This window comes from Bufo gargarizans, chromosome 1, assembly GCF_014858855.1.
Source record: "Bufo gargarizans isolate SCDJY-AF-19 chromosome 1, ASM1485885v1, whole genome shotgun sequence".
Taxonomy (NCBI): domain Eukaryota; kingdom Metazoa; phylum Chordata; class Amphibia; order Anura; family Bufonidae; genus Bufo; species Bufo gargarizans.
Genome location: NC_058080.1, coordinates 537062212 through 537084646, shown reverse-complemented (window position 1 = coordinate 537084646; position 22435 = coordinate 537062212). Strand labels below are relative to the sequence as shown.

Here is a 22435-nt window from a genome sequence, read left to right as displayed (position 1 = left end):
AAACCCGTATGCAGGCTAGGCATCAACCGATTATCAGATTTACAGATTATCAGCCGATATTCATGGTTTTCAAAGTTATCTGCATCTAACCTTGCTGAAAATGCGTCCAGCGCTGCTCGCTTATGCAAAACCAGGAAGTAAAACCCTGAATATTTTACCTGAGTTCTATCTAAGCTCTTGGTTTTAAATTCAAGCGTTTAATGTTATGAACTATTACATACATTCTTGTATGTAACTTGGGGGGGCCTTTACTAACAGGAAAGATGGCAATGAAGTGGGCATTGGGGACATGATACTGAAGGGGCACTTTGGGACATTACTTAATGGGGTCCCTGTGGGGGACGTTACTACTGTAGGTGGCGCTGTGGGGGAAGTTACTGGTAGTATAATTGGGACGCTCTAGAGGAATTTTTAATACAGGGGACAGTAAGGGCCACTTGGGACTTTAAACACGGCCCTATAGTGGGCATTACCAGGGCATTTTTTAATGAGGTCACTATATGGGACATTACTGGATGCACTGGGGGAGTTTTAATCCTGGGGCACTATATTTATTTTTGTACATGGACATTACTCCTAAGGGCACTATAGTGGCATTTTTACCTGGGGTGTAAAATAGGAGATTAATGCTGGATGCACTGTACAGTGTAGGGGCATTTCTATCACAGGGACATTATTTTTGAGGACCCTATACAGGCATGACTTCTGGGAGCACTATAGCCTTTTATTATTACTGGGGGCGTTTTAGCAGACATTATTATTACTGGGGGAGTTATAATTACTGGAGGCACTATAGTGACACGGTCTACTTTTTTAGCAGGGGCATTGGAGGGCACAGGGCTGGGAGGGGCAGCAGAATGACATTGTTGGGAAACCAGAGTGGAGAGGTTATGTTGAAAATGTGGGGATGCTTATAGAAAAATAACCAGTTTGTAACAAACTCGGCACATCCTAGATGCGGCTGAAAGAATCTGTAATGGCGGTCTGGGTCAAACAAAGGAGAAGAGTAAGGGTCCATTCACACGTCCGTTGTTTCTTTCCTGATTTGTTCCGTTTTTTGCGGAACAGATCTGGACCCATTCATTTTCAATGGGTCCTGAAAAAAAATCTGACATTGTGCTGTCCGTTTTTTTTTTTTTTTTTTTTTTTTTTTTTTTTTTCCAGGACCCATTGAAAATGAATGGGTCCAGATCTGGTCCGCAAAAAACGGAACAGATCAGGAAAGAAAAAAACGGACGTGTGAATAGACCCTAAAGAGAACGTCTTCATGACAGGAGATGTCAATGGATGGAGGACATCTAATGGATGGAAGTATGCTGTATGTAGTGCTGGCTCACTACTGTGTCATCTTCTCCTGGTTTTGTTTTTTTGGGGGGGTCTGGAGTATTTTATAAAATGATAGTAGTGTGCATTGTCTTAATGTGTATGTATTGCATTAAAGTGCATGTGTAGATTTAAATTTATCTATCTTTTTTTTTTTTTTTTTTTTTTTTTTTTTTTTTTTTTTTCATTTAAATGTTAAATTTTATTTTATTTTTTTCAGATCCCAGGGAGCGTGTTAAGGAGGATGACCTTGATGTGGTTCTAAGTCCACAGAGAAGAAGTTTTGGGGGAGGTTGTCATGTGACTGCTGCTGTGAGCTCACGTCGAGCTGGGAGCCCTCTGGATAACAAGGAAAATGAGAGCCTCCGTCTGGCCGGCAGTCGAAGGATTGGTAGTGGGCGAATAGTAGCTGCAAGAGGGTTTGAACGTGACTTAAGAGGTGGAGAAAAAGATGGTAGAGAACTTCGTGATGGAAGAGAACGAGAAAAGGAGTACAAAGATAAGCGTTTTAGAGTAAGATCACTTATGCAGTTTTATTTGGCTTAATTTTTTCTTCATAAGTTGGTTTTTAAAAATGGGATAAATTGTATTTTGGAACAGAGGGAGTATGGTGACAGTAAAAGAGTGTTTGGTGAACGCAGAAGAAATGATTCTTACACAGAAGAGGAGCCGGAGTGGTTTTCCGGTGGACCAACAAGCCAGTCAGAGACAATAGAGCTCACGGGGTTTGATGACAAGATCCTGGAGGAAGATCAGAAGGGAAGAAAACGAACACGGAAACGAACATCATCTGTGAAGGAAGGCAAGGGTTCGGTACCTCTTGTAAAGTTTAAGCATATGTATTGATATATTAAAGGGATTGGCCAATTCACATTACTAGCAATATTGCCACAGAGTTATACATTTTAGAGTTGATTTTTAGGTATAAATAACAGCGATACCAAATATTATTCTCCCCCCCCCCCCCCCATATGTTTTAGTCTCCACATTGGGGTAGATTCACACAGGTTTTTATGGCAGTTTTTGAATCGAAGCAAAAAGTAGGTGCAGCTCATAAGTTATAAATATTTTACGTTCCCTTCCAACACAATTCTTGCTTTGGCTCAACAAAAAAAAATCTGTTTGTCAGGACAATATCTGTAATGTATTGTGTATGCAGTTGTGCTTAAAATATAAAGAGTGTAAAATATGTATATGTTGTATTTTTAGCTTTTAACTTTGTGTTACCAGGGTTTGAATACAACGGAGGAGTCTTGGAGGAAGAGCCAACTCTTCCTCCAGAATCTACTGCTGATCAGGAAGTGCCTCAAAGAGCTGTTCTGCCAGAACCAGCACCTGGAGAATTTGACTTCAATGAATTTTTTAACCTAGATAAGAGTGTTCCTGGCTTGGCTTCGGTGAGTACCATTGAGTAGACTGCATGTGACCACGTTCTAAGCAGAGCTCCTGTTTAAGGGGAATGTGTCATCTTATTTTTAAGATTTATTTTATATCTCTCCATGTCATGTATGCAATTCTGAAAACTTGCAGTTTTCACTTTGGCCACTGATCCTAATAATGGGCTAACACTTCCTATTCTGTAGAAGTTGCTTTTTAGCAGTCATCTCATTGTCTTCACAGTCAGGATTGTGATGACAGATAATGTCTCTTATATATAGACAATACAGGATCACACCACTCGCAGTGGCTGTATATCAGTCTTGTGGTCAGTGTGGTTGCAGTAAAATATATATCTGAATGCTGTTAACTGAAGCCTGGCCAAGATGGCTGCCTGAAAGTCATAATTGGTATTAAAATAGGTGATACATTCCCTTTAAAGATTTGTTAGTATATGGGTGAGAAAAGGTGATTTGGTTAGTAGCGATCTAGAATACACAACAGTTGCACGTAAGTTGAGAGGTACTCTCATGGAAAAAAATCACTTCCTCTTGGTGTGCACTTGTGGGTAAGCACTAAGATGGTGTGGGGTTGTATTTTTACCTGGCTTGATATATCACCATGATGTCAATCTTCATAGAATGGTTAATATAAATATATATTTTATTTTTGTGCTTCATGAAGTGAATTTAGTACTTGGCCTAATTTAATAGTTTTTTGCTCAGCCATACAATTCTGTTCAGTCTGACTTGTGCTTTAGCTTATCTTGGTTATTTTTACCCCAAGTTGAAGGTTGGTTTTTTTTTTTTGTGTGGTTTTTCTAAATTGCTGCGTCTAATCTACCTTCAAATGAGATGAAGTGTCTGCAGAGTGAAAGTATCTTTGATTTGTAGTTTGCAAACTTTACTGCATTTTCATGTGAACTATTCTGGGTATTGGGGGATTTAAAACTACTCCAAAATAAAGGACTTCGTGTTCAGAGCAGATATTCTGCAGCTACAGAACATTCCCATCACCTACAAGTAAGTTTAACTCCATTGCCGCTCAAGACCCCAGTGTTCCAGTTGACTCTGTGGCACTTATCAGGCTGACTATGTCTTTCTTCCTACAGATGATTGAGGATGTGCTAGGGGAAGGGTCTGTATCTGCTAGCAGATTCAGCCAGTGGTTCTCCAATCACAGCCACTCTGGAAGTCGATCCAGCAGTCTAAGGTCCACTCCTCACGAGGAGCTAGAAAGACTAGCAGGTAAAATCCACATCAAATTTGTCTATACTGCATATTTAAAATTATGCAACTTTATTTTTTTTATCCTTGGTATAAACAATGATGCCTTAAGGCCTGTTTCATACTGCCGGCTATATTTCTGATAGGCTGTTCAAAGGGAGAACAGCCTGCTGGAGCTCTCTGCTTCCGGCATTGCTGGCTGTTACCAGAGTGTCCGCTGACTCATTTACTGTAATGGTGTCACGCGGAGATCTGGCAAATTTGTCTACAATGCTGGCCAGTTACTGAAGCATTAGAGCTGGCCACACTTTGCTATTTCCTTACACCAGGCATCCTCAAACCAGCTGTTTCAAAACTACAACTCCCATAATGCCCTGCTGATGGCTGTAAGCTGTCCGGGTATGCTGGAAGTTGTAGTTTTGCAACAGCTGGAGGGCCGCATGTTGGGCATCCCTGCCTTACACCATTGCCATTATTCATGTAGCAAGTGAAAGACATTATATAGTACATGACAATCTCTAGCAAAGCTAGAACCAGCCCTGTACCTCACATAGATCCAGAGATCTCCCTATTCATTACACCAAATTGTTCTGCTAGAATCTCTTCAGAGTGGCAGCTCGTGCATTGTGTCAGTTCTACTACAGCTCTCTTCCTGTAACTGTCAGCCTTTTAACAGTATATACGGTTGAAGGCTGGAACTGAGCATGTGTGACTACCTCAGTAGGTGGACATGAACATTTCTAAACTGATTTAAAGGGGTTGTCCGGGTTCAGAGCTGAACCTAGGCAGCCCCTCTGATATGGGCATTGGATCATTTCGTGCTCCAATGCTTTCCTTTGCGCAGGGCAAGGGAATTTTCTTGAGATCCGGGTCTTACAAATGGAGGCTTTTTCTAACGGTAACTTACAGAATTAACTAATTTTTCATGCTGAATTATATTAAAATGACATTTAATGGTCGCACAGGCTATTACTCGATAGTAGTCAATGGGAACTACAGTGCAGCACAGCAAACTACACGGTTTCCAATAACTCGGGTGTTATGCAAACAGCACTGCAAGCTTTGCTGTTTTCATAGCTTTTATTCACTGCTATGGGAGTTTAGAAAACAGGTTACGATCTGTTTGTTTGTGGTATCTCCTTCTACCCCGGCCGACACTTGCTCTGCCTAGTGACCCTCTTTGGGACCAGGGCATTTCAGAAGTGTGGTTTTAATTTTCAATCCTTTCCTCATCGCCAGTGCCAAAACAGCCATTTTTTTGGCCACCTTGCCTCAAAGTGTTATACCAAGCGATCAATAAGGCATATTTAGCCCAAAATGGTACCAAACAGTCATCTCATCCTGCAAAAAATGAGACTGTACCAAAGACAATTGCCCAAAGATAAATGCTGTAAAAAAAAAAGACAAAACCGACTTTGTCACCTTGCCTTACAAAGTGTAATACCAAGCAAACAAAAAATGTTATGTACCCCAAAATGGTACCAATGAAAACATCACCATCTCCAGCAAAAAATTAACTGCCACATAAGACAATCAAAAAATAAAAACCAATGGCACCCGTAAACCAATCCATTAAAATCTTGCCTGCAAAAGACATATGGCTCGCCTTCCCTTCTGAGTCCTGCCATGTGCCCCCACATAGGGGTGGGTGATATGCGATATAAATTTGTGCAACGATATGGATTTTGTGCACATCGCCGGACCGCGATATGATCGTGCTCTCTGCGCGCACCATGTTCTCCTGAGCCGGCACAGTGGAGGAGGGAGTCCCTCCCTCCCCACTGTGCGCGACTGCCGCTGACCACTATTGAGAACAGGAGGAGGGGATGGACTGACAGTAAATCATTGATGGTATATTCTAACCCCCAGGCGTTCCCATGGTGACAGGGACGCTTACCTGGGGGTTAGAATATACAGGGCCACGCTGCTCACAGGAGTACATTTATAAACTAATCAGTAACTTTAATCATTGCTGATCTCTTTACTGGATACCTTACTCTATCTTAGCTCCGGTAACAGCAGGCAGTGCGGGCGGGCCGCGCTCACTCACGTCACGTGCCTGCTCCTCCCACTAGGCGGCGCAGGCGTGTGACGTCGGTGGGTGAGCGCTGCCTGCTGTTACCTAAGCTAAGACATAGTAAGGTATCCAGTAAAGAGATCAGCAATGAGTAGTTACTGATTAGTTTATAAATGTACTCCTGTGAGCGTCAGGGAGGGGCATCTGTGGATGGCACTGTTAAGGGGAGGGGACTCCGCTCCCTGCTGTTGTGTGCACAGGGCAGCAGGGAGAGTGTAAAGTCCTATTCACCCTAATAGAGCTCTATTAGGGTGAATATGACAAGGGTTCTAGCCCTTAAAGGGCTTCTGTCAGCCCACTAAACCGTGTGTGTTTTTTTTTGTTTTGTTTTTTTTTTTTGTTTTTTTTTTTGTTTACTAATAATTAGAGATGAGCGAACTTCTGTTTTAAGTTCGGCGTCTAAAGTTCGGCTTCCGGTTAGCGGAGAATCCCGATCTGGAACCGGATATGGATTCCGACTTCCGTTGTGGTCCGTGGTAGCGGAATCAATAATGGCCGATTATTGATTCCGCTACCACGGACCACAACGGAAGTCGGAATCCATATCCGGTTCCAGATCGGGATTCTCCGCTAACCGGAAGCCGAACTTTAGACGCCGAACTTAAAACAGAAGTTCGCTCATCTCTACTAATAATCCCTATGCTGCGAGCTCCGCATACATAAGTTAAATAATAATTTTGGCTCAGTAGAATTTGATAAAAAGCTATTTTTAAAATATGTAAATTACCTTGCTACCAGCAAGTAGGGCGGCTACTTGCTGGTAGCAGCCGCATCCTCCGATCCTAATGACGCCCCCTCCGCATTGTGATTGACAGGGCCAGGGATCGGAATCGTTCTCTGCGCAGGTGCACTGAGAGGCGGCCGCTCCATCCTCAATGCGCCTGCGCCGGGTGTAGATGTGACATCATCGGCGCAGGCGCATTGAGGATGGAGCGGCCGAGCGAGCGACCGCCTCTCAGTGCGCCTGCGCAGATTGACGATGGGTACGGCTGCGGCGCAGGCGCCAGATTTTAAATGCAAACAGGCAGGGCCAGCAGAGAACTATTCCGTTCCCAGGCCCTGTCAATCACAATGCGGAGGGGGCGTCATTAGGATCGGAGGATGCGGCTGCTACCAGCAAGTAGCCGCCCTACTTGCTGGTAGCAAGGTAATTTGCATATTTTAAAAATAGCTTTTTATCAAATTCTACTGAACCAAAATGATTATTTAACTTATGTATGCGGAGCTCGCAGTATAGGGATTATTAGTAAACAAAAAAAACGGTTTAGTGGGCTGACAGAAGCCCTTTAAGGAGGCTAATAGTTATTAAATAAGTAAAAAAAATGAAAATGTTTAAACCCCCCCCCCCCCCTCCCCCCCCAAAAAATAGAAAACAATATATCGCTATTATATATCGCACATGCTTAAAATTATATCGCAATATAGATTTTAGGCCATATCGCCCACCCCTACCCCCACAGCAGTTTACCACCACATATGGGTGTTTGTTTCCAAGTTCTGTAAAAAGCTTAGGGGTTCAAAGTGCTCATTACCGCTCATTAAAGAGGTGTAGTTTCCAAAATGGGGTTACTGTTTGAGGGTTTCCACTGTAAGGGTACATCAGGGTCTCTTTAAATACAAAATGGTGCCTAAAAACCATTCTAGCAAAATCTGCTTCCAAAATCCATATGGCGCTCCTTTCCTTCTGACCACTGCCACGTGCCCATAGAGCAGTTAACCACCACATATGGGGTGTTTCTGTAAACTGCAGAATCTGAGCAATGTATATTGAGGTTTATTTCGCTGTTAACCCTTGCGGTGTTTCAAGAAAAATTGATGTAAAAAAATCTGCAAAAACGTATGTATTTTTAAATGTCTCCTCCATTTTCCTTTTTTAATTCTTGTGGAAGACCTCAAGGGTTAAAGTTTGTCAACTCATTTTTAAATAAATGAGGGGTGTATTTTCTAAAATGGGGTCATTTATCAGTGGTTTCCATTATGTAAGCCCCTCAAAATCACTTTATAACGGAATTGGTGCTTAAAGAAATGGTTTGGGAAATTTTTGTTGAAAACTTGAAAAATTGCTTTTAAAATTCAAAGCCTTCTAATGTCCTAAAAAAATTACATTTACAAAATCATGCCAACAAAAAGCAGACATATGGGGAATGTTGATTGATAACTATTTTGAGGTGATACTGTCTTAAAAGTATAGAAATTCAAATTTAGAAAATTGTGAATTATTCCAAATTTTTGGTAAATTTTTGGATTCCTCTATAAATAAAGGTGGAATATATCGACTCAAATTTACCACTGTCATGAAGTGCAATGTGTCACGAGAAAATATCTGAATGGCTTGGTTAGGGCTCTTTCACACTTGCGTTGTTCTGTTCCGGCATAGAGTTCCATCGTCGGTGCTCTATGCCGGAAGAATCCTGATCAGGATTATTTCCATGCATTCTGAATGGAGAGAAATCCGTTCAGGATGTCTTCAGTTCCGGACCGGAACGTTTTTTGGCCGGAGAAAATACCGCAGCATGCTGCGCTTTTTGCTCTAGCCAAAAATCCTGAACACTTGCCGCAAGGCCGGATCCGGAATTAATGCCCATTGAAAGGCATTAATCCGGATCCGGCCTTAAGCTAAACGTTGTTTCGGTGCATTACCGGATCCGACGTTTAGCTTTTTCTGAATGGTTACCATGGCTGCCAGGACACTAAAGTCCTGTTTTGCCATGGTAAAGTGTAGTGGGGAGCAGTATACTTACCGTCCGTGCGGCTCCTGGGGCGCTTCAGAGTGACGTCAGGGCGCCCCACGCGCATGGATGACATGATCGCATGGATCACGTCGTCCATGCGCATGGGGCGCTCTGACGTCATTCTGGAGTGCCCCGGGAGCCGCATGAACGGTAAGTATACTGCTCCCCCGCTCCCCACTACTACTATGGCAACCAGAACTTTAATAGCGTCCTGGCTGCCATAGTAACACTGAATGCATTTTGAAGACTGATCAGTCTTCAAATGCTTTCAGTTCACTTGCGTTTTTCCGGATCCAGGGTGTAATTCCGGCAAATGGAGTACACGACTCATCCGGACAACGCAAGTGTGAAAGAGGCCTTAAAGGGGTTATCCGAGTTATTTTTTTTTATTCTTTCTATGTTCCTAACTAAGCAAATGTAACAGCTTTCCAATTCACTCCCTTTATCTCCAGTGCTTGGTTTCTCAGATTTGACAGAGGGTCACATGACCTGTGATGTCAGCTTCTCTCCCTGTGCTGCTGATGTTCGTTTTACAAGCCTGTGTCACTCACTGTGCTGGCCACGCCCCCCCCCCCTTCACTGCCGTCTGCTCTTTGCAAGGATACTTAACCCCTTCAGCTGCACAGCTCTGCAGCAGGGACAATTCTGGGCACTGGAGCTGATCTACTAGAGAGCATTACACAAGAAGGTAGGGGGAAGATCCTGTGTGTGTATAAGCAGTGTCATTATACAGCTGAAACTTGTAGTCCTACACATACAACATGCTGCAGAGTCTCCCAGCACTCAGGGCAGCTCAGGGTCCCTACTGGTCCAGTGTCACTGTACACAGTGGTTTCCCAGGGCTCTGGGAGCCCATCTGTGGGTGCTGTACCAATCTAGCACTAGGGAATCCTTCTCCCCCCCCCCCCCCCCCCCCCCCCCCCCTTCCTTCCCTACCCCTTCAGGACGAAGCTGGGCAGTCGGAGCACTGCATAGGGACACACATAGGGGTATATAGGAGGTTGGAGTACACCAGGAGAAGGGCCCTTTGAGTAGGGCAATATTAGGGGCTGAGACCCAGCATTCCCCTTCCCCTCTTTCCTTCATCCTCCCTAGTACTATTGCATACGCACCACGACTGGGGTGCTCGCTCACCCCATCTTTCCATTTATGCACCAATACCTAAGGGCATTTTTTTTTAATACAAGTAACAATAAAAGTTATTTTTTTAAAGATACAAATTTCCAGAAATATCCACATAGTTACAAGGTACCCACTACTTGAACTACCCATCTCTAAGCTAGTCATATAGTTTCAGCTCTTGTATTCACTCCCTTAGCAGTGTCATTATACAGCTGGGACTTGTAGTCCTACACATACAACATGCTGCAGAGTCTCCCAGCAGGCAGACATGTCACTCAGGGCAGCTCTTGTATTCACTCCCTTAGCAGTGTCATTATACAGCTGGGACTTGTAGTCCTACACATACAACATGCTGCAGAGTCTCCCAGCAGGCAGACATGTCACTCAGGGCAGCTCTTGTATTCACTCCCTTAGCAGTGTCATTATACAGCTGGGACTTGTAGTCCTACACATACAACATGCTGCAGAGTCTCCCAGCAGGCAGACATGTCACTCAGGGCAGCTCTTGTATTCACTCCCTTAGCAGTGTCATTATACAGCTGGGACTTGTAGTCCTACATATACAACATGCTGCAGAGTCTCCCAGCAGGCAGACATGTCACTCAGGGCAGTAATTGTATTCACTCCCTTAGCAGTGTCATTATACAGCTGGGACTTGTAGTCCTACATATACAACATGCTGCAGAGTCTCCCAGCAGGCAGACATGTCACTCAGGGCAGCTATTGTATCCACTCCCTTAGCAGTGTCATTATACAGCTGGGACTTGTAGTCCTACATATACAACATGCTGCAGAGTCTCCCAGCAGGCAGACATGTCACTCAGGGCAGTAATTGTATTCACTCCCTTAGCAGTGTCATTATACAGCTGGGACTTGTAGTCCTACATATACAACATGCTGCAGAGTCTCCCAGCAGGCAGACATGTCACTCAGGGCAGCTCTTGTATCCACTCCCTTAGCAGTGCAGGGGGAGGGGCAGAGATTGTTGTTGTTGCATGTAAACAAAGAGCCAGAAAAGAACCAGGGAAATTAGGAAAAATATATTTTTTTCCAAAGTTATTACCACATAAATCCCAGGCCAAATTTTGCTAATCTGACGTCACTTTAAGGTGAAAAGTGGCTCGGTAGTGAAGGCATTATACAATACTATTTACTAAAGAAATATATTTTAGGCTATTTCACACTTGTAAATAGGAGTGTCCCTGAGGCTCACCAGTCAGTCAGTATGGATAGAGGTGCTCAATCACCGGTACACCTAAAACCGGCAGGATATATTAAATTGAGAAAGAATTGTGATGGCACACTCACATTTGGATTAAAATAAGAAATATTTAATGTTAAGTATTCAGTTAAGGATTATGTTGGTTTAGTTCTAAAACCACTATAGGGAAAAGATTGATATAATAAAAATAATAATCAATGTTGACATAAAAAGATATAATAGTATATTGGCCAAAGGCCTTTGGACATAGGTATGTGTTCCGTTGGGTATAATTACATGGGATCAAGGTTTCCCTAGAGTTGGAACTGGTGTCCAAATATTCAAAGAAGTTCTTTTTAGAAGGTTCTGGATTCAGTCGGTGTGCAGTCAAATACAGTATATGTTAGTTCACTTCTGTGAGATAGTGTTGCTTTTAAAAGATGAGCAGTATGTTCATATAGAAAGTCTTAGTTTCACACCTGTGTTTTGGCTTTCCGTTTGTGAGATCAGTCATGGGCTCTCACAAGCGGTCCAAAACGGATCAGTTTTGCTCTAATGCATTCTGAATGGAAAAGGATCCGCTCAGAATGCATCAGTTCAGTCGCATTCCGCCCTGGAGGCAGACGCCAAAATGCTGCTTGAAGTGTTTTGCTGTCCGCTTGACGAAACTGAGCCAATTGGATTCGTCCTGGAACACAATGTAAGTCAATGGGGACAGATCTGTTTGTCTGTATGAAGGGGTCAATGGGGGCATTATGCTGTATGGTGGTCACTGGGGGTTATTATATTGTATGGCTCTGGTGGTCATTATACTGAATGGAGGATCATTATACTAAATGTTGGCACTGGGGGTCATTCTACTGTGTAAGGGGCCCTCAGTGTGTAAGGACCCCCCCCCCCCCAATGCTGGAGCGCTGAAGAGCCGGCGGTCCGACCATTCACTAACCGCAGCTCCCTGCGCTGCTCCGGTTAGGCGTATTTCTGACACTGATTGTGGCGTAAAGGTCTTTAGCATGCCAAGTCAAAAAAAGTGGCGTGAGCAGGGAAAGGGATAGTTATGGCCATCCAGTTGTTGGATACCACCGCCATACATTGACCGGATAACAGCGCCATACAGTGACCGGATAAAAGGGTATAAGAGGGCACAGTACAGGGAATGACTAGTGGCACTGTACAGTTTGTGCCCCCCCCCCCCCCCATACTGTGCCCTCTTACCACAGTCACATGATCTTGTGACATTAGAAGGTCCTTATGGTGAATGCGGTTCAGATGCCACCATAATGAAAGGCAGAGGAGTGAGACTGGCCCGGGGCCCTGGATGGACAGGAGGGGTGAACACAGCAAGTAGGAGGAAGGGGCTCTGAGGGGGATTCATACAAGAAGTAGTGGCAGGAGGTCTGTGCAGGGCAGCAACAGGAGATAGGAGGCTGGAACAAGAGCTCTGGATACAGGAGGGAGGACAGGAGACAGCAGGGGCTCCATGAGGATGAGATAGGACAGGATATGGGGGGGCAGGTGTCATGGAGGCTAACTGCTTAATGAGGCAGTAAAACAACTAAATAGCATGAAGCAGCATCCAGAAGCAGCTCGAAGAGTTCTCCTCCTGTCCCATAGAGAAGAGACAGTCACAGTGCAGACTCGCTGACCAACTCTGCTGTCTGAAGCTGGTAAGGTAACCTGCTGAATGGAGTGATGAGGGGGTATGTCTGAAGCTCTGCAGCAGCTGGTCTCATGTGACTCAGACGGCCCACCAGAGGGGTACTGCATAAGTGAAATGACAGCAATGAGAGCTTCCATCTGTATTGATGGAAGTGCTCATGGCAGCTCAGTGGGACCCGGCGTTTGCCGGGTGCTGACGCTTGCCCTGTCCAGAAGGGTTAGAGGACCTTTTATCAGTTTTGACATAGGCTAATTATGGTATTACCTTGTAGAGCGGCCCCCACTGATGCCATGGTTGTATTTTTATATTTTTCTTCAAACCCCCCCCATAGTTAGTCTGCTGTGGGTCCCCCAATGATTTGGCGCGCTGTATCATAATGAACTCGCAACAGGGAGGTGACCCAGTCTTCTGCTGTTGGAGTCTCCTTCTCCCTGGGTGTGAGCACGATCCAATCAGAGCGGACCGCTCACAGCCAGGGAGAAGGAGACGCCCACAGCAGAAGACTGCGTTTCTGCCCTGTTGCAAAGTTATAGCTTATTACAATACAGCGTGCCAAAATATCGGGGGACCACAGCGGACGAACGGTTTGGGGGGGAGGAGGAAGAGAATTATTTCCAATTCTCTTCCTCCTCCCCCCCCCCCCCCCCCCCCCCCCCAAACCGTTCGTCCGCTGTGGTCCCCCGATATTTTGGCACGCTGTATTGTAATAAGCTATAACTTTGCAACAAGGCAGAAACGCAGTCTTCTGCTGTGGGCGTCTCCTTCTCCCTGGCTGTGAGCGGTCCGCTCTGATTGGATCGTGCTCACACCCAGGGAGAAGGAGACTCCAACAGCAGAAGACTGGGTCACCTCCCTGTTGCGAGTTCATTATGATACAGCGCGCCAAATCATTGGGGGACCCACAGCAGACTAACTATGGGGGGTTTGAAGAAAAATATAAAAATACAACCATGGCATCAGTGGGGGCCGCTCTACAAGGTAATACCATAATTAGCCTATGTCAGGTTGTAAAACAACAATTCCAACCATTCCCTGATGTAGGCTGATAGCTGTAGGAAGACTGGGCATGCTGAGAGTTATAGTTTTACAACAGCTGGGGAGCCGCAGGTTGGCCAGCCCTGGCATATGTCCTCTAAGTCTGGCCTTAGAAAGAAGTTAGTTTAACAGATGCCTGAAATCAACAGCAATATATCTTTCCAATACGGTTCTAATTTTGGGCAAGACAACCAGATATGTATCAAGGAACCCACCACTCCACAATAACCCCGACACAGGTTACTGTTATTTAAGTTTGTTCTGTGCATGTTATGTGGTGGTATATAATATACCATCTTAATTGTAATTTCCATGAATGTTCTGTGTGGTTTATACATCAGGTAAATGTCAGTGGCCTGGTGCCATTCTAAGATGGTAAAGGACCTCCCTAAATCTTCCATCCGTACATATATGGGGTCTTGCCCCAGCCCTAAATGAAATCAATTTCCCATAGACAATAGACATGCAACTCTGGAAGATCCAGCAGAGCCTAGCCAGTCATTTCTTTGGTCGACAAGCCTGCTTAATAAATTTTCATACAAAACTATCTGTAATTATTGAATCCGTAGCTTCCCTGGGAGTAAAAGTTCCCCCTGTAAGTTATTAAATGGCTTCATTTGATCTCCTATCATTTATAGCCTGCAAGGTTCATGAGCCCAATTGTTTCCAGAGCTTAGAACTGAATTGTGGTGTTAATCTATAGAGAATTCCAAAGGGAAAGTCTCTCTATGGGGAGAGCGTAGTGCCACTGTTCCGTGCCGCCCATCTATTCCTAACAAGTCCTTAGTTCTCAATATTTAAGTGGATTTCATGAATGCTTTATCCAAGTTTAACATATCACAAATAAGCACCTCCTTTATTCCTGGATAACCCATTTGAGCAAGTCTCCTGAGGAATATTTCCCCCCTCTGCCTTTGTGCTGCCATCTGACCTATAAAGGGTTCTGATGATTATTGGCTTACTCCCAAACAAAAACCAAAGGGTACCGCACTGCCAGCAAGATACAGAACACTATCCCGTAGAGGGAGGACACAGCAGACTGCGTAAGGTGCCCTAGAAATGACACCATATATTGTCTTCAGTGGTTGACTGAGATTTTTTTTTTATAATTTTTTTTTTTTTGTCAAAGGTTGGTTTTTGTTTTACATTTGATTTCATATGCAGCAGTGGTGGTACTGCAGCAGTCACATGTGGCATCTAGCACTAGTTTTTACTGTAACTCTATAACCTGACGCAAAGCATTTTCCATTGCAGGATTGGAGCAAGTCATTCCCAGTATTGGGCAGAACTCTGCAAACTACTTTGCTCCTATTCAATTTGAAGATAATGCAGACAAAGTTGATATCCTAGAAATATTGCAGAAAGCCAAAGTTGATTTAAAACCTTTGTTATCAAGCCTAACTGCGAACAAGGAGAAACTGCGGGAGAGCAGTAAGTTGGACTTTTGCAACTTCTTTGTTCCAGAAGTTAACTTTTTTTTTTTTTTTTTTTGGGTAACACTGCCCAGTATGATATACTTGGGCCTCATGCACACGGCCGTTGTTTTGGTCCACATCTGAGCCGCTGTTTTGGCGGCTCAAATGCGTACCCATTCACTTCAATAGGGCCGCAAAAGATGCGGACAGCACTCCGTGCGCTGTCCGCATCCGTTGTTCTGTTCCATGGCCCCGCAAAAAAATAACATGTCCTATTCTTGTCCGCGCTTTGTGGACAAGAATAGGCATTTGTATTAAAGGCTGTCCGTGCTATTCCGCAAATTGCGGAACACGCACGGACGCAATCTGTGTTTTGTGGATTCGCAATTTGCGGACCGCAAAACACACCACGGTCGTGTGCATGAGGCCTAAGGGTGGTGGCATCCTTCATAAACCTTTCAAATGATATCATGCTCTTGTCTAGTTACTGCCTTTTAAATTTACGTGCAGGCACCTTGCAGTGTACCCAGTTTAGCTGGGCAAGTCAGTTACAGCCATGACACTTACCGTTTGATTAGTGTGGCGAGTGTTCTCCTCTGTCCATTAGCCCCCTCTGTGATGCAAATACAAGGTGCACATGGGTTTCCATGATGGGCAGGACTAGCCTTCCCAGGTCTGCCTTGCAGCATTGGCTATTAAAGCATACCTGTCGTCATAGGTTGTATTACATTTTTCTTCCCCATAGTAAAAATAATCCTAATATTTAGTGGAATAATTTTAGCCAAGGATCATTAAGAAATAATACAATAGTGACTTTTTTTTTTTTTTTAAATCCCCAACTTTATACTTTTTCTGAGGTTTTTGCAGTATACTACGTGTTATAAGCTAGCCCCTGAGGGAAGGGACAAATTATTGGTTGTTTGTGGCTTTTTATTTTATTTTTATTTACGATGTTCACCGTGCCACGTAACTAATTACTTTTATTCTGTTGGTCAGTATTACAGCAATACTAAATATCATAGTTGTGCTATGATTGTGCAAAAAATTGTAGACGCATCTCATGCAAAATAACTTCTAATATCGCCACATTCACATAGTCTTGTCTTGCAAGACAAGCTGTAGTTTTTGGTACTATTTTGGGACTTACTGATTTAAAGTGAGTGTCCTCTGGATAGGCCATCACTATTTAACTGGCAGAGATCTGATACCCCTTCTGATCAGCTGTTTAGGAGCCGTGTACCTCCACACAGCTGATTGGCGGCGGTGTGGGATGAATGGTGAGGCAAACATCACGGCTATTAGGCCATGCTTGTTTTACAGCCTACAGGCATACAGTTATGGCAGGCCTTTGTTAGAACCCTGGCCACCATAATTACAATGTATATGCATCCTGCAATTGCATTTGCAGTGGTTACTTCTGATTTCACTCTGCTTTAGTCACTGCCGGTGTTTCAGCACAACCTCTGTGGTGGGGTCTGTTCAGCCCTTGCTGCCTGTTTCAGGATTAATAAGGCAGGGGTTGAACAGACTCTTCCCAGGATGCGCTGATATACTGTATCGGACTGGAAAATGCTTAGTTAGTAATCGTCAATCAATCCAGTGGAATAGACTTGGGGCTCATGCACACGAATATGTGCCTGCCATGCATTGGGGACCCCAAATTTCTGTCAGTGTGGTCTGCACTGGCAGATGCAGACCGATTCAACTTGAATGGGTCCACGATCCATCTACACTGCAGAAAAATAGATCACTCAAAATGTATCAGTTTTTTTTTTTTGCTGTTCTTCTGGCTGATCAGAAGAATGGAAGGCTTAAGACAGATGAGAACTCTGCCTTAGGACTCTTGCACACAAACGTGTGCCGGCCGTGCACGTATTGTGGGGGGGGGGGGGGGGGGGGCACCTGCTGTGGGAGCTAGGGTTGAGCGGTAAACCAGTGTCAACGATTTACCGGGGTATTAAGAAACGGCAATATGGCGCAATCGCTGTTTCTAAATAACCGCAGTATTTGGTGAAGTCATAGGAGCGGTCATATGTGTACCGTACATATTTGCTTCCTGCAGTGGTCGCCCACTGGCTGAGCACAGGAGCAAAAGGTGCGCGGAGTCAGTCAGCAGTCCGTGTCCAAGCCAAGGTGGGGGAAGAGGAGTGAGACCCTAACGGCCCAGGTGTCAGAAATAAAGGTTGTACTGTCTGTCTTCTGCGGCCCTGCCTGCAAGCTGCACTGCACCTGGTGACAGAGGTTGCGCTACATTTTTTCCAGAAGAGGTAAAAATACTACTCTGACCGTTTTTGAGGAGTATTTTTAGCCGAGGAATACGTAATTTGCAGTAATTCGTATATATTATACACAGGCCTAAATAATGTTAAGATGTTGCTATTTCTGCAAGGAAACCATTACCAGTCTCCTCTATAATGTCTTCCATGCAGAATAGGCTAATTTTGACCTTTTTTAAATTCATCTCTGACTGAATCCCTACCTTTTCTTGAAGCACCAAATCTGTCAAGTAGAGATCAGAGCGGTAGACTGTGCAAAACACAATGCAATAAGAATTGAACAGGGACGTCTGGTGGTTGTGGCAGGGAGCAGTGGGTGGCGGTCTGGGACGAATGCACAGGAGTCAGTTATATGACAGTCTTATACACGGTATATTGGACTATTGCACAGTATAGTGTACTTGGCGTCTCTGTACTTTACATCTATGAGCACTGTGGCTTTCACTGTAAGGTCTGAAGCACACGACTGTATCCATTTTGCAGTACGCAAATCACGGATGCAGTCCATGTGCAATCCGCATTTTCTTGCGGAACCATTGATTTAAGTGGGTCCGCCAGAACAGGAGATGCTCTCTTTTGCAGCATGGAGATGTGGATAGCACACGGATGTCCATATTTTGTGCATCTGCGATTTGCAGACTTCAAAATGGATACAGTCGTGTACATGAGACCTAATGGAGGCAAAATGGCTGTCCGTATATCTGGGACAATCTATTGCCCATTTGCCAACCCTCCTTTGTTTTTCTGGAGTCTCCCTAAAAATGTAAGCCCTCTTAGATCCCAGCAGGACATATATAACATTGCACTAATCACAAATTGTGCCATCTAATTATGAGAAATTCATTTAATGTGCTCACCAATCATAAGTCTTCCAATAGTCACATTCGCTCCATGTTCTGGACTGTCGCGCTGCGGGTCACTTTTTCCATGTGCTCACAACGTCCTCTCCAGTGAAGAACGTGTGCCAAAAAACTCATAGCCCACCCCAACACATCACCATCAGACCCCCCCAGTCTCCATGTCAACATGTGCTGCGCCTGACTGGCCTAGCACTGACCCGATCGTTTTATTCATCCGACCAGGGAAAGCATGCTTGGGCATATAGTGCCCTGGGAGAGTTTGTTGGTATCTAGTTGCTATGGAGTTTGGGTGCACATTCTTCACTGGAGAGGACGCCGTAAGCACACAGAGGCAGTGACCCACAGCCCAAGACCGCTTTCCCTGCCAGGCGCCACCCAGTGAGAATCTCTCACCGCTGCAGGACTCTTCCTCTTCACTTCAGAGCGGTGTGCAGAATGGCTGCCCGCTCAAACCGACCAATAACAAAGCTCCTTGCTGTAAAAAGCTTTGTTGTTGGTCATTTCAGGCACAGGCAGCATCGCTGCGCTGCCTGTACCGCTCACAGCGCTGATGAAAGGCAGGGAAAGTCTAAGGCGTATTAGTACGCCTTAGACTTTTTTTTTTTTTTTTTTTTTTTTTAAGGAGTAAAATCACTTGAAGACGTGTCTATGATGCTTGTGCAGGCGTTATTGCAACCTCTGCCTGGTGATGGCACTTGATAAACCATACAGGAGCAACAAAAAGACATTACTGTATGGGGGCCACAAGACATTATTATACTGATGGCAGAGGGGTTACAAATTGTTGTCCCATACAGTGTGTCACCTTGTGCCCCTCTTACAGTGTAGTTCATAAGTCCAGACATTATAATGTCTCCTGGTAGCTCCATGCAGTATAGTGACTCTTGTGGCCCGCTGCCTGCCCATACAGTGTATATAATGTCACCTTGTGGCCCCCATACAGTATAACGTCTCCTTGCGGCCCTAAGTGTGTTCATTTAGAAGAATTTTTTTATCACAATAAATATTGTGATTTCTTAAGATCGTTATCGTGGGAATATTTTCGATATCTCCCAACCCTAGTGGGATCACTGTATCATGGATGTAGTCCCACTTGAATGGGTTTGTAATCTGAAAGAGTGACTCCGCTCTGTGTTTAAAAAAAAATAAAGTGCAGAGGCACTCTGTAGTGCTTCCATGGCCTTCCACTCTGTATCTTCCAGATGGCAGACCCAAGTGAATGCATCTGCATCCATGATATGGTGCTGCAATATGTGCACGGCCGGTACACATTTGTGTGCTTGAGTCCTAGGGCAGAGTTCACATCTGTCTTAAGCTTTCCATTCTTCTGATCTGTCCAGAAGAACAGCAAAAAAAACTGATCCGTTATTTTGAGTATCGGTTATGCTCAGGTTTTTGTCAGTTCCATCATACAAGTTATTTTGCATGTAGGATTTTTTATTTTTTTTCCTCTCCAGTCAAAAATAACTGATAACTTTAAAGGCTCTGCTGCTGATGTCTTGGTTCCTGGTGCCACAGGATACCTTCAGAGGTCTTGTGAACTCCATGCCTTGACAGGTGACCTACACAATATTGGACAGTAGTTTATTGTGCTGGATGATCTGTGTATGTCTCGATTTTAGATAGAAATGCTTTACTTTTAATTCTCTTGGCTGCAGCGCATTCTGGAGTTGCCTTATCAGTGGAAGAGGTTGAAGCTGGACTGAAGGGTTTGAAAGTTGAGCAGGAGGGAAAGATGGCAACCCCTTTTATGGCTGAACAACTGGAAGGCGCTAGAACGGCTATGGCTGGACCCAGGAGGTCACAGAAAGATGGGGACATGTCTGCTTTTAACAAACTTGTGAGCAGTATGAAGGCAAGTGGAACGCTACCTACCCAACCCAAAGTCAATGTAAGTACTATTTTATAGGGCAGGTGACGCTTTCCAGGAGATTGCCACTTCACCCTTTTACCTCATGCGCTTCCATCAGTGCTTGACTGCTTGCTACTTGGTATGCATGGAATAACGCATTGACCCATCACCTGTATCCTCGGTAGTACCTCCTCTTCAGCCATTTTGTTCTCCATTTCAGTTTCCTTTGGTAGTGTTAATTTTGATAGGGATGTTTTGGCATATTGTACGTGGTGCAATAGGTGTTTCTTTGGGATCCAACCAAATAAGATTTGACATTTGAGTTTCTGAAATTTGCCCCCATTTTCTTTTAATCGATCTGTGACATATCATGCCTGGTTATTTGTGTTCACTTGATAAGAAATTCTCACTTGGGGTGTAGGTACTCTCACACATGGATCTTTACTTTGACATCTATTCTAATCGCTTATTTGATCTCTGTAGAGAAATCTAGATGGTCATTTGATGTCGTCCTCTGATGTTACAGGCCCTTCTCCCTTGCAACGGAACATTCTGCAGGTACAGAGTCTTTGTAATGAGTTTGGATGCCAGCAATGTGCCTTTGTCAAAACGTAACTATGCAATGATTTTAATGTCTTGCATAGGAGCTTCTAGGGCCTCCTATTTCTGATCCGTCCTCCAACATTATGGGACCTCTAGACCCCTCAACATCACTTCTTAGGCAACGGACACCATCTCCTCAAATATCACCGGTGTTTCCAACACGTGCCTCATCTGCAGATTATCTTCGAACTAGAATACCTTCTCCGTTAGGTATATTTCCTTCTGCTAGTCATTGTGCAACAGAACTGATACTCATTGGCCCGTTTGCCCTTATTTATTTTAAACTTATTCTGTCTTAAAATGTTTATTGGTGTTTTCTTGGTAATCTATTCATTAGCAGCATCAATGGTTCCAAAATCTTAGCATGATTTGCCCGACACCTTTTTCTGATCACCCTTTTATTTTCCGCTGTTGCTCTTTGGATACCCTGTATTGTAATTGTCTGGTCTAATATAAATGATGTTTCACATTTACAACTTGTCTGTACAGGGTTTTCAGCAAGCCATCAGCAACTTCTCGGAGAGCAATTTTCCACTGGAGTGCCGAAGGCGGACAGCCCGGTCATGGCACATGTAGAGTATTACATTTCATTCTCTTCCCTTTCTGGTGCCTGTAGATTTATTTTACTGGTCAGGAAAAAAATAAAAATCATACACCTTTTTTTACTTTATTTATTTTTCTTAATTTTGTCTTAACTTTAGTTAAAGGGAACCTGTCACCTCAAACGCATATAAAACAGCCAGCATTACCTCATAGTATCCCAAGTCTGTTAATAATCATAGGTTTGATCCGGTAGTCTGATGCTCCATAGATTCAAAAAAACTGTTTTAATTGCCATTTTGCCAGTCAGCTTGAAGTTAAGGGGGCAGTGTCTTCCTTGCATCAAGTCAAGGTAAGCATGCACCCTAACGTCCCCTTTTTTGTTAGATTGACCGCACATGTCTTGCACATGCGCAGTGCGCCTCTGAAACCCGGTTAACAGCGGCAGCCGGAGACGGGATCACACTTAACCAAGGAGCGCACTGCGCATGTGCGAGACTTATGCAATCCTGGCTGCGCTGCAGGCTGTCAATCTAGCAAAAAGGGGTACCGTTAGGGGGCGTGCTTACCTTGACTTGATGCAAGGAAGCCACTGCCCCCATGACTTCAAGATGGCGCTTAAAACATATTATTTTTTTTTATAAATCTATGGAGCATCAGACTACCGGATAAAACATATGATTTATTAACAGACTTGGGATACTATGAGGTAATGCTGGCGGTTTTATATGCGTTTTTGAGGAGACAGGTTCCCTTTTTAAATGCCTGACTTAATTCTGTAGTGTCTCTGAACTGTCCCTCTTGGCACATGTTTATTTTCTGGACCATACTACCTTTTGACTTTATAAAACTTTGTAATTTATCATATTGGGGCAAAGCCTGCAAGCACTACATTTTTAGCAGCCTCTGTGCCCCCAAAAATTCCACCTAGAGAGCAACGGTAATTATATATGATGACTGGTGAGGAGAGGGGGAAACTGCAGCCTTATTTCTGTCCCTCATTGTGTAAAACTTGTGCTTTTGGGCTGGTATCACTGCCTCCTGCTCTGAGAGAAGTGGGAGGCACCATTTACTAAGAATGAAGAGATATTTATTTAAAGAAGTCTTAACCTCCTGCCGCCTCGCTAACGCCGAAA

General features: G+C 44.1%; 2 protein-coding genes across 9 annotated transcripts in view; one reads left to right on the top strand and one right to left on the bottom strand.

The window, feature by feature from the left end:
- The window catches only part of SFI1 (SFI1 centrin binding protein), a 131880-nt gene extending 113489 nt beyond the window's left edge, over nucleotides 1–18391 (bottom strand). For all 3 annotated transcript variants that reach the window (XM_044275464.1, XM_044275465.1, XM_044275466.1), the window contains exon 1: nucleotides 18302–18391. The gene's annotated coding sequence lies outside the window, so the exon portion shown is untranslated. The remainder of the gene's footprint in view (nucleotides 1–18301) is intronic.
- EIF4ENIF1 (eukaryotic translation initiation factor 4E nuclear import factor 1) overlaps nucleotides 1–22435 on the top strand; it is a 40419-nt gene that overhangs the window by 6658 nt on the left and 11326 nt on the right. For 3 of the 6 annotated variants that reach the window (XM_044275470.1, XM_044275467.1, XM_044275468.1), the window contains exons 5-13: nucleotides 1544–1836; nucleotides 1924–2131; nucleotides 2554–2720; nucleotides 3812–3947; nucleotides 15008–15184; nucleotides 19963–20195; nucleotides 20640–20714; nucleotides 20801–20969; nucleotides 21249–21331. In XM_044275470.1, coding sequence (XP_044131405.1) covers nucleotides 1544–1836; nucleotides 1924–2131; nucleotides 2554–2720; nucleotides 3812–3947; nucleotides 15008–15184; nucleotides 19963–20195; nucleotides 20640–20714; nucleotides 20801–20969; nucleotides 21249–21331 — 1541 coding nt within the window. The remainder of the gene's footprint in view (nucleotides 1–1543; nucleotides 1837–1923; nucleotides 2132–2553; nucleotides 2721–3811; nucleotides 3948–15007; nucleotides 15185–19962; nucleotides 20196–20639; nucleotides 20715–20800; nucleotides 20970–21248; nucleotides 21332–22435) is intronic. The other 3 variants (XM_044275469.1, XM_044275471.1, XM_044275472.1) reach the window with 3 other exon arrangements.